At 30.7% G+C, this 13,175-nt stretch overlaps 1 protein-coding gene across 1 annotated transcript; it reads right to left on the reverse strand.

Annotated features, from left to right (window-relative positions):
- Positions 1-463: 463 nt before the first annotated feature.
- LOC139490286 (uncharacterized) lies at positions 464-7,499 on the reverse strand. The gene is made up of 3 exons (XM_071277126.1): positions 7,134-7,499; positions 1,444-2,160; positions 464-1,168 (listed from the first exon to the last, which is right to left on the reverse strand). The coding sequence occupies exons 2-3, from the start codon at positions 2,071-2,073 to the stop codon at positions 752-754; spliced, it is 1,047 nt and encodes a 348-aa protein (XP_071133227.1). The 5' UTR covers positions 2,074-2,160; positions 7,134-7,499; the 3' UTR covers positions 464-751.
- Positions 7,500-13,175: the final 5,676 nt, after the last annotated feature.

The following is a 13,175-nucleotide window of genomic DNA, read 5'->3' on the forward strand; positions in this document are numbered from 1 at the left end:
ATGTCCTTCCTCAAACCCTTTTGTAAATTATCTTTGCCTTCCAGTCAAAGCAGTTTTTTGATACACAACTGCATATATCAATAAATATAATGTTAACTACGGAGAATTAACCATGAAGAACTCCTTATAGAGTGAATTTACAGAAAGTACTAAATTAAACTACTGTTAACTATTTTTCATTGAAAATATTAACGAAAACCATAAAAGTACATGAGAGGCTGAATATTTCCAAGGAATAAGTCCACTACAAACTGACATCACAATAGAAAATAACGAAACACGACCAAAAGACAAACACGAATATAAAAACAAAATATAGAAAATCCAAAGGCCGAGCAATAAAAACCCCTTTTCTTTTGTAGAATTTTTTCAAACAAATTTCGACAACAATTTAATAAATCTTGTTTTAAAAGAAATTCTATGATCAAACTGAGAATCTGAATTCAAAAATAAGAACCTTAGATAGAATGTATTAATATTAGACTTAAAGTCATGCAGTATTTTATTAAACAAAAAATTATAAATGAAATCCTAACATAATTTCAAGATGAAACCCCACACACCATGAGATTGTGTGAAGATTTAACACACATAATTTTAAGTTTAAAATAGATGTGAAAGAGGATGAAAAAGTATAAAAAATAAATAGTATTTTCACATTATGTTTTTGATCAGAACTCGCTAAATCCTTATGTGTTCTTATACAGTTACCATTACTGCTGCAGTTATAAGACCATTTTCTGGTGAAATATCATGCATGTTCAATACAGTCTGCAGGAATATATCCTTCAAGCAAGACCTCCCCATGGGATGCTGCAAATTTATGAAATTTTTCGTTTATATTGTCGTTATTCCGAAGTTCATATTCTTTTCTGATATTTTCCTTAGTGAGATCAATAATAGCGACATCTGAAGGAAGATTATAGACATCAATTACTACAATTGTTTGTTTTCCGTTTCTATAACTTCTACTTTTCATTTTTAATCTTAGCAAGTTTTTTGCTGCGGAAAGGGTAGAACATGTTGATATGTACTTTGATACTACTCCGGTGCTTCCGTATGCAACATGCTCTGCAACTGTGATAGATGACAGAGGGCTTTTAGCTCTTAATCCATTGTCCTTGTTTTCAAGTTCTCCTAGCAGTCTATATAACTTTGGAAATGTTTTCTGAAATCAAAAACATAATATATCACGTGTAGAATAATACTCTCATTTAAAAATTTTATTTTTACATACATCACATTTTCTTGTAACGGATGACAATTTTTACTTTATTTACAAAAAAAATTCATTACATTAAATAACTATTTGCGAAAAACTTTATAAAAATGTTGTTTGCAAATGTCTGACTTGTTAAATGTGTTTTTGTTTGTTTAATAAGCATGTGAATGGTGATATAATGTTCGCTCAAAATAAGCATTCAAATCGTTTGTAAATATTACCGGTTTTTCTCTCTTTATTGTTTCTGGACTCGGAAATGTTGATATACGGCTGTATAACGTATCGATTCCTGTTGTTGAACTTTCATAACTATTCTGGCTAGTGGTTTGACTTTCTGATACAGTCTCACAAACTGCATTGATGACTATGTCTTGTCTCTTCTCACAAGAAATGTCACTCTGCTCAATTTTAGTAAAAGATAAATTTGGTTTCTGTTCATTATCTTCATCGGATTCAAAGGCGTCATCATCCTTTAAAGTAGCGATATAACTTTCAGTTATTTCTAAATGTGTTGGTCTTACATTTCCTTCTTTATTTTCGGGCCTGACATCATTTTCTGACTGCCACAACTCCTCCTCATTTTTAACTTTGATGTTATCCGTCGTATGCTCATTTTGAAGATCTACCTTTAGCTTCTTTGTATTTGCATTATCATTTACCGATCCAGAGTGTTTCCGTTTGGACATACTTCGAGTTACCATACCTTGTGTTTCATTTTGAAGCTCTACTTTATGGTTTTTTATATTTTTATTTTCATGAAGAAATTCTGAGTGTTTTCGTTTTGACATACTTCGAGTTGCCATACGTTGAATTTCATTTGTAGACGTTTTTAAAACTGAAATTGTTTCCATATTTTGGGTTTAACTATCTGATTGATATCAATATATCAAGTACTTCGACGATCTCTTTTTTGAAGTTACCACATAAGTTCGATACTCCTGCAACGTTAAATCAAACATGGGTGTTTAATCTTCATATATTCATTTAGATGGTTAAAATAATAATAAGATTTTGAAGGGAGGGTTATTATATGATAACCTTAATAAGATTCTTATATCATAGTAAAACAAGAGAGTTAATTGGTACAAATTTTTGGGCCGGAAATATGAAGATTATGGTGTAAAAAAGTGCAAAGTATTATATAAACAATCTGTGTATTGTGTTGACTTTAATTCTAAATTGCCATAACTGGTCCAATTCAATTAGGTATGATAATGCTATAAAATATAACTTAATTGTGCAGTTGATAAAATCGAATATCTTTTAAGTACAGTTGATTAAATGAAATATCGTCTAATTCATTTTCAAAACTTGATTTTGACACTAGTGACTATCAAAGTTGCATTTACTGACAAAATATTTGAATTCCTCATCTCAGATATGGACTTAAACGCAGCCTTTCACCTCAATAACTCATCCATGAATTTTATGTCAAGATGTCATATTTTTTAGGACCCTCGATTCTGACTATTACAGACGCATCTGCTGACAAAGTATTATATTTCCATAAGTTGTATCTCAGATATGGACTCTAACGCAAACTTTATCAGTCACTCATTTGTGAAATGTAGGTCAAGATTACCTTATTTTATTCAGGACTCCTTGGTTATTCAAGACGCATCTATGAACCAAATCTCAAGAACTATGACTTATACTTCAACAGATAGATGGACTTTAACTTTGTGACGACCGACATATAAAACACTATATCCCTTCCAGTAATTCGTTTGACATCTTAAAGCAAACAACCTAATTATTCCTCTCAGCAAAGGTTAAGAAATCCTAGACATAATGTTTTCATTTCTATTCGGTTTCGGTGAAATTTAAAAGTATCAACAAACAGTCATAAAAATAGGAATGTAGCTTTGTATGATATTAAACCATGAATTCTACCAGTTGTGAGACCAACTGATCATTGGTGTATGCCTAATGGTGACTTGAAGATGAAGGTAAACAATAAAAACGTTCCATATTTGTGTTTTACCATGTATTGATATAAATATTGTCTCATGTACAAATACTCCATATCCCTTCATATTTTCATATCGACAGACTGAAAAAACTGCTACATGCTACAACTAAAAATCAGAAAGCTTCAGACAGGATAGCAAATTATTCCCTTCGTAAGAACTGACAAATCCTTGACAAATGTTTGGTTGTTCTGTAAAATTGCAAAGTATTAACATACACCAAGTGGATATTTGAGAGTTTTGAAAATCATTTTCAGTTACTGAAACATGTTACCTATAAAAACTCCCGGTATCGTTTACGTTGAAAGTAAATATATCTTTATCATGATTATTTTTCAAAATGATGAAAACAGTATATATAATAATATAAATAGAATCATAAAATAACTATTTTGAAGAAAAAAAACCACCATATAACTAATTTTCCATGCTACGACGCCGAGTTATTGTAAAAACTTAGTACCTTGTTTACATTTCTAATATAACCTGGTTTGGGGAAATCCCCAAATATGGGTCCCGCATTCTGTGCATAATAAAACATTCATTGTTATATAATTTTTGGCATCTTCTTTTTATATAAATGTATTTATTTCAATAACCTTAAATCTTTCATTCATATACCGCAGAAAATAAAATTATAGATCCGCAGAAACGCATGTAACAATCTCAAACCAAGTGCCGGCCCATAATGAAAATAAATTAGAACGAAAGTAATTTCCAATTTTTAAACAAGATTACAGGATAAATCTTAAGGAATCTCTGAAAGGAGCGAGACCAATTGAGGTAACAGGGAAATAGTCTGATATCATATACATGCATCACCCGCAATGAGAATTTATAATCATTGAAAATGTCACAATCGGTAAAATGTCGTTATGTGTTAAATGGAAATATTAAGAATCCGCGTCTGTTTGACAACACTAGTTGAGCTGGTTGAATACATTTCATCAAACTATCTCTAAAGACAACATTTATTGTCCGGAGCAACCGAAATTACTCGTATTTTTTTCGTAACGTTCATGTTGCTCAATCCTTCGTTTTCAAGGTTGTGTTTTGTAAACTGCTGTTTTCTGTTGGTCTTTTTTTTCTTTTTAGCCATTGCGTTGTCAGTTTGTTTTGCCTGTCTTGTGAATATTTAAGATTAAGCTAAAAGATTCGAGATTTTTTATTGTCTTTATAATTATTTATATCGATGAAGAAAAGGACGGATTTGTGATTTTTTTTTAAAACATCCTCTTTTGTGAATTATGTAGGGGTTTATTTGGGAATTTTAGTTTTGCTGGCACTTCCATCATTTTTTTTTAGTAAGACATTCCAAATAATGATAATTCATATAAAACAATATGTTTGATTCTTTTTTGTTAAAAAGAGAGGAAAAAGCATTCACAACATCAAAATCATGAAGGATTCAGAAACCCTTGTACTGATTAAAACGCAACAAGTGGGACTTTATTTCTAAAAGAGAGGCAACAGATACCCAAGACAATATTCAAACTCATAGATCGAAAATAATCTGATATGGTGATGGCTCAAAACAATAAATTACAGCATAAAAACAAATGTACACAAAAACATAGAAAAATTACGAGTAAGCAACACGAACACCACTTTAAACTGACAGTGATCGCAGGTGCTCCGGAAGGCTAAGCAGATCCTGCTCCACGTATGTCATCCGTCATGTTTCACATGATAGTACGAACCCGGTTATAAGTATAGATTGGTAGGTCACATTCGGGAAAAGGGGACTGGATTGTAGTTACAACATGAGGAATAAAGGCAACAGTAGTATACCGCTGTTCGAAATTCATTAATCGATAGAGAAAAAAACTAATCCGGGATACATACTAAACATGAGGGAAACGCATCAAATATAAGAGAACTACGACACAACAGAAACATAATATTAAAATGTAACACACAAGAAACGAACTATAATATAACAATGGCCATTTTCCTGACTTGGTCAAGGGCATTTTAAGAACATACCCGCTATCGCCTATGAAATGGGACGTTGCACAATAGCAAACTTGTGGTTTTTAATTTGACGTTCCTGGGGATAATGGCCCATCATTGCTAATATCCTCTTGTTGGTGCAAATTTAGAATGCAATTGATTTAAAATGCTATATGACATCCTTATTTCTTATTTAATTTTGTCTTGTTTTTCTTTGACCATGGTGTTGCTTTTCTTTGAGTTATATTAATGGTTTCGGGTTTCCATCTTACAATTTTCTCCCTTTTTTGTGTGTCTTTTCGATAATCTTTAAATAAAGTTTCGAATGCCTAATAAAAATGGAAGGAAACGAGTTTTGAAAAAAATCGATTGACACGGTTTTCATAGGAAACAAACGGAAATTGGCAGAACAAGTTTTTAATGCTCGGCAATCGTGTTATCAAAATTGAGCTCTGATTCGTTGCCAATATAAAAAAAAGAAGAGAAACAATAAACAACTGACGTATTTTCCATACAGTGTTTCTGAAAATCAAATCAAAATATTAGTATTGCAATATGTAGCGTAACCATTAACAATGATATTGTGCGATTTAAAAGATATATATATATATTGTGTCATTTAACACATTTTAAAAATTTCAGGAAAACCGATTTAATTATCTTTTTTTGTAAATTACCAAACAATCATGGAAATAGTTATTAATTGCTTCATATACTTTATAATGTATTGAAACATTTAAAGTAAATTTCCTTTCAGGAGAGATCATTTGGTTAATGCATATTTTAGAAAACCTTATGATATTGAATGATAGTATCACCTGCCATTATATTGTCTCAAATATTAACACTTCCGACCAAACGACACTTAAAATCCCCGAAAGGTACTAGTATACACATTTAGCTGGAAATGTCGGCGGGAAAGAAGTTTGTCATGGTTTTCTTTTGGTAAAGACACTAAATAACATTATAATTCATTTTCATCATGCACAAGAACAGTCCTGATTGATAGAATAATAAATATTAAGAAAGAATAGAACATTTTCGAGTTATGTCCTTCACCGGACAATTGTGTGCGCCTTTATGGCGTCATTTTCCAGATAGAGAGGATTGTCCGTTTCCCTGCTGTAAAAAAATTCTTTAAATGTCATTAGATCGTCATTATGCAGGCTAACCTAGAAATAATACTTAATCCCAAATCTCTTATGACATCGGTGTTGACTATCAATTATAAGAATTTAATTTGCCGAATGATTCGTGCAATACAGCTTCACTCAACGTTGGAAGAAGGTGGCAATGCCCCGCAGCGAACGAATGATGTTAACTTGAACAAAAGTTTCTGACGAAAATTCAACGAAATCGAATGTTGTCTTTTATTTGCAATAATTTTTTAAAATATTGGCTGTAGATAATTCTATTTCTCGTTTATCGAGTTACCCATATCCTACATTATTCTTTTTTTCTGAAATAAATAGATTAGAAAAAGAGGATTTATATAACCTACATCTACCTTTGATGTTTACACGGTTACAAGCAGTAATACAAACAAAGATTATATTGGAATTCTCTAAATATGTATTTTTACAACATCGTTCAGAAGAGAGAAATACTTAGACCTTTCTAAGATTTCACAATTTGTTACTTACTCCTACTTCAAAAACTTTCCTACTTGAGAGTATGCACATTTTATCTACTAGATATCTGCAAACATATTCAACGTCTTACCTTCCGTGATCTTCTTACAAAGTTTTACAGAGTTTAAGATCAATCTTTGGTGTATCTATTGATATATTTTAGATAATATACGAGAGGACATCAACAGAGTTTCAATATTATCATTATACTTTTTTCATTCTTGTGATTTTTCTTATTCCTCTAAACATTGTTGCGTTATAAAATGTCTTTGTCGGACATGGATTAGTTTACTATCGCAGACTATAGCAAATATAAATAACAGGGTGCCTTAAACAAATACGAAATATAAACCTTACCTGATCCGAGAATGCTGATTTTTCAAATTAAATATAAGTAAAAATCCACCTTGCTAGCAAGTTAATTTATCCTTGACAAAACGCCCACACCAATTTTTGAAAAATTAAAAACGAAATTTCCAATATGTTTAACTGCATTTACTGTTGACTGTATCTAACAAATATAGTACAAAGAGGGCATTAGCGCTATGTCGTTTTTATGTTACGTCACTTTTTTTCACTAACTAGGGTTTATTAAGATTTTTCTTTGTATTTGCATTTTCATACACGTAACTGCAGCAATATTTGTCTACTGTATGAAAACATTATTAGGCCAATGTCAGTAAAATGTCAGCTTTTTGTATTTGACACGAAACATTTGAATGGTTCACTTCCGTCATTCCACAATATCTAGATCTCATTCCTTATATTTTTTTGACATTGACCTAGTTTATACTTTATTGATTTACAATAAAACTATTTCTAAAAAATTACATAAGTATTGATCTTTAAAACGAAGTATAGACAGGTCATATGTATAAAGGTACTTAAAAACGATACCACTGCCAATTATAACAATTAAAAATCGTTGAGTGTTATATTTCATTTAAATGATAGTTAAAATTCATATTAATAATGTAGCATATACAAGTATAGTTATATACTCTTCATTCGGTTCATCAATACGAAAAATAAATTTCGGGGTTTTGAAACTGAGAGATTTCGTATAATCGTCCAATATTGTGACTCGCATTGATAGTCGCACCCTTTATATTTTCAAAACAATTTAAAACTTGAGATCTAAACTACTTGAAAGTAAAGCTGGGAGTACGATATATATAAATTGTTTTTTTTAACGTAATAATACCTTTATTGCATATTTGCTGTAACAATTTACTAAGTAATATATAAATGGTTACTCCCATTTGTATTTTAAATTGCGATTTCAATAATTTTTATTTATTGTACTCCGTAATAATATCATTGAACAAATCACAGTTAACCATTTATATAATGCTTAATGAAACTTTATATTAGTTCAAACCAGCTTTGCTCCTTTAATTTTTTTAACAATTTGCTTGCCAGGTGATTAGAAAAGGAAAGAAAAAAGTAATTTATGTTCCCGTCATTGGTTACTTTTTGTGTATATCACTGCGGTGAAGAGTCAATTCTGATGCGCTGTGGTTGGATTATGAGTATAATATATTTTGTTTTTATACTTTATGAATAACTGCACTTTGTTTAATTACAATAACAAAGAAATAAGCTTTTAGAAATCTTCAAAAAAGAATTTAAGTTTTAGAAAATTTGATTGACTATGACGGTTGCTTAAGACGCATGAATCACACTCAATATGAAATGGGCATGCAACCATTGGCTTAAATTTCTTAAAACAGGTAAATAAGAAACAATCTCATATATCTTTCTTTGTTATGATCAAATATATATATCATTTCTATTATGTACACAGAGTGTTTCGATTAAACATTGTTCATATTAAATTATTGCAAATATCTCAATTGAAATTAATTAAGATGTTTGTTAACATTATGTATATTATATTGTATATTATGACATTTTTTTCAACTGTGGCCATTCGATAACAACCTTCATTACTTTTATTCTGTAGGAGAAACGTTTTGATTGAATGTATTTCAAACTATCAAAATCGAATCATTTACAATCTTTTGAAATATTTGCTGAAAATATTCTACTTTCGTTTTTCGAATTTTCTAAAATCACTCATGTCCTACATTTTCGATTTCGATATATAAATGTACTATTGATTCATCTGTGCAAAGAGATAATATTCTTTTGTTTTTCAGAAAAATGACAAGGAAAAGGAGGGGTCTAAAAAAAGGAATAAATAATCGGTTGTTGTCATACTTAGCAGCAGCAAAACTGACCATTTGAGCTATGAATTGTCAAACACTTCGAATTATGCTAAAAAGTAAGTGGCGAAATGAGTCGCTTCGTATTCTGTTTTATATGAAATTCAATCATCTATCATTTTCTGCACCAAATTTTGAAGAAATAAAGCAATTAGTTACTCAATATCGATAAATACTGTGATAATTAAGTTTATCCTCCCGGCACTTTAATTTGGGCATCGGAAACCAACGAAAACCTCTTGAGTTCAGCTTTTTTAACAGCAGCTGTTCTTTTTCACACTCCGGCTTTCTCCACAAAAAGAAAAAGCCGCCACGAAATTGTTCAAAAGTGGCACTTAAAAGTGGTGTTAAAAGAACTACAATTAATCAATCAATCGTATTTAACGTCATTTATATAAACTGCCTGTTTAAATTTAAACCTTTGGTTTTTATCATTAAATATGGATGAAACTTTCAAGCCTATGTGGTTCATTTTCGTAGCTTATCATTTTGATACATTAGTACGCATCAAACGTACTGTTTCGTCAGTGACATCATATAGAAAATGTAAACTCTGGATGTAACGTAACAATTTGTTTTATATAACTTACCTTTCTTATATAATATACTGCTGTTTAAAATTGAAATATATTTTGAAATTTACCCTAAAGTTTATTTATTATTGACAAACTCCCACATTAATTTTCGAAAAATTGTAAAAAAATAATCACACTGCATTTAAATGAACAACATACGTAAGCAATATTTATTTCACTAAAAGTGTTTAAATTGAATAATTATTATGTAATGCAATTATTAAATGCTAAAATGTTGTAATGTTATTTACTTAATTTTCATTTTAACAACATAGAACTTTCTACAAACTCGCTTCCGAAAATCCAAACAGATTTTTCAATTACATTTGAATAGCGAAATCAGTATGCATACTTGTTCGCTACAGTTGATAACAAATAAACAAAACTATTTAATTTGATTCACAAACATTCGTTTCATCAACTTTAATTAAAAAAAAATTGACAGACAAAACAACCTTTTTTATTTATTATCATTTAAAAAACAACAGCGATTAAAACAGCTAGTTGCTGACTCTTAATTAAGCTTTACCTTTCCTTTTTATTTCAAGAAAGTAAGTAGGTATATAGGTGTCTCTTGTTTGAGGTCTTGGATGCAACATCCTCATTTTAAAATTCTTTTGTGTATTTTTACATTTCGAGTTTGATGATAGGCTTCAACTGTACTGCCTTAATGCTTTGAATATCCATCTTTTTGTTTTAATATTAGAAATTTCTACATATGTTTTTTTTCTATTTACATAAATGAGTCACATTTGCTAAAATTTACAGTATTATACTAATACATGTTAATATTTGTCACACAAAAATCATTCATTACGCTAGTTTTGAGACAGGCATATTGCATATATCGAAGTTCATTTTTCTTTGTATATTTTTAACATTTACTGTTTGAAGTCCATTTGTGTTCATATCTTTTTGATGTGGCTCTGTATTAATGCAAATAATATATTTTGTGTTATGGTAATTTGTTGTATTCTTGTCTTTAATTTGTGCGCTATGCGTGTCTATATGCCATTATTTTTCGTTGTTAATATAGTTTTATATTGATTTGAATTATGAAACAATGTTTACTGCTGTACGCCTAATATAATATGTTTGTTGAGCTCACACATAGTATCAAAATGGAACTTTATACGATTGTCCTACACGCAAAAGGTAAGCCTAGCTTCTCTGCATATACCAAGTCAGGAATGACAGTTGTTTTGCGTTCGTTAAATGTGTATGAACTTTTCATTTTGCCAATTGTTATGGGACTTTACGGTTTTAATTGTCCTTGTAAATCGGTATTTTTTACAAGGAAGTACTAAAAGTACATATTTTCAGATCATATTTCAATTATTCTATTTACAATGGACTAACAATAGATATAAACATTCCTAGATTAAATATGATGACTGTGTCCTCGTATCTATATAGAGAATGATTATATGTTATATCTGTTTAACCGTTTCACAAATGATATCGGATATGTTCCTTACGTCGTAACTACAATCCCCTTCCTTTTCATGAATGTGACCTACCGAATTAGACTATTTACCGGATTTGTAATCACATAAGCAACACGACGGGTGCCACATGTGGAGCAGGATCTGCCTCCCCTTCCGAAGCACATGAGATCACCCCTAGTTTTTGGTGGGGTTCGTGTTGTTTATTTTTTAGTTTTCTATGTTGTGTCATGTGTACTATTGTTTTTCTGTTTGTCTTTTTCATTTTTAGCCATGGCGTTGTCAGTTTGTTTTAGATTTATGAGTTTGACTGTCCCTTTGGTATCTTTCGTCCCTCTTTTTTTAACCTATACATTAGGTTCAATCCACCATTTTCTACATTAGAGAATGCCTGTACCAAGTCAGGAATATGACAATTGATATCCATTCGTTTGATGTGTTTGGACTTTTGATTTTGCCTTTTGATTTTTGATTTTCCTTTTTGAATTTTCTCGGAGTTTAGTATTTTTGTGTTTTCACTTTTTACACATTAAACTAGCTTTTTTAAGTTATATTTACCGTATCAATTACTGAATGTAAATAGTGTGTTATTTAAGGTAACGATTGTGTCAATACATGTAATATTGGCACAATTTTTGTTTTGTTTTCTAGATATGAAGTCAAAATGGCGTCATAGTTAATAAATTGAATTTGCAATTAAAAACATAAATGACAGATATTCAGTATAATAAAAATAGATACCACATAGCCTACAGTGTTAATGACCTGGTTGTTATTTATTATCATATCATTAGAGTCTCGTTTGACAATGTTTTTTGTTTTTTCTGTTGGTAATAATATCTTCTATCAAATACTATGCTAGTGATATGCGTTATTTGTATACTGTATGTTAGTATGTATTTTAACCTTTTGCTGGTACACATATCGATGTTTGAAGATTTTCACGGCGTCTATCAGCAGCTTGATGATGGTAATCCATGATATTTCTACGCATTTTTTTCAGCAGAGTCTTTCAAATATTAAAGTGAGCATTCAATACGAAGTCAAACTCAGAAAAGCGCATCTGACGCACGGACTAGAGACAGAGTCTTTTTCATCTTTAAATCAAGTGATTGTTGAAAAGTGATCCTATAAATGTCTTCTGTAGAAGTGCATGCATTCGGATTTTTGTTTTCAGTTTTCGGTAAATTATACACGCGAAATACGACAGGGTTCATGGTTGGTAGAAAATAAAATGCTTTCAGAATGCAATTGTTTGTGTTCACTCTATTAACAATTTGAAAAGAGATTGGAATTCTTCATAATTATAAATAAAGGCAACAGTAGTATACTGCTGTTCGAAAGTCATAAATCGATTGAGAGAAAACAAATCCTGGTAACAAACTAAAAAAGAGGGAAACAACGAAACAACAGAAACAATAAAGTGCAACAAAAAACGAAACGACAATGTAACAAACATAGAAACGAACTATAAGATAACAACTGCCATTTTCCTGACTTGGTACAGGATATTTCAAGAAAAAATGGGTGGTTGAACCTGGTTTTGTGGCTAGCCAAACCTCGTGCGTTTATTGCAATTTTTAATAATACACTAAAAGAACAACATTACATGGCAGGACCGTAGTACAAATAAAGTTAAGAACATATAGGACAGAGAAATTCAAAATAAACAAAACAATAATACATTTCGACATGCTAATAGTTTCTAAAGATACCAAGTCTATAATTTAATACGACAGACAGGCGTTTCATCTGCACAAGACTCAACACTTTTTGACGAGATCATACATCAAGTTATCTTTCATCAAAATGTAGTATATATATAAAAAAAAAAGAAGATGTGGTATGATTGCCAATGAGGCAACTCTCCACAAGAGACAAAAAACACAGAAATTTACAACTATAGGTCACCGTACGGCCTTCAACAATGAGCAAAGACCATATCGCAGTCAGCTATAAAAGGCCCCGAAATGACAATGTAAAACAACTTAAACGAGAAAACTACCGACCTAATTTATTCAAAAAATGAACGAAAAACAAATATGCAACTCATAAACAAACGACCAGAAAAAACATGCAGAAGAACATTGGAAAGCGAGATGAAGGAGGTTGGGATGTCATGGCGAGAAGAAGAGAAGAAAGCACACGACA

Source organism: Mytilus edulis, chromosome 9, assembly GCF_963676685.1.
Source record: "Mytilus edulis chromosome 9, xbMytEdul2.2, whole genome shotgun sequence".
NCBI classification, from domain to species: Eukaryota; Metazoa; Mollusca; class Bivalvia; order Mytilida; family Mytilidae; genus Mytilus; species Mytilus edulis.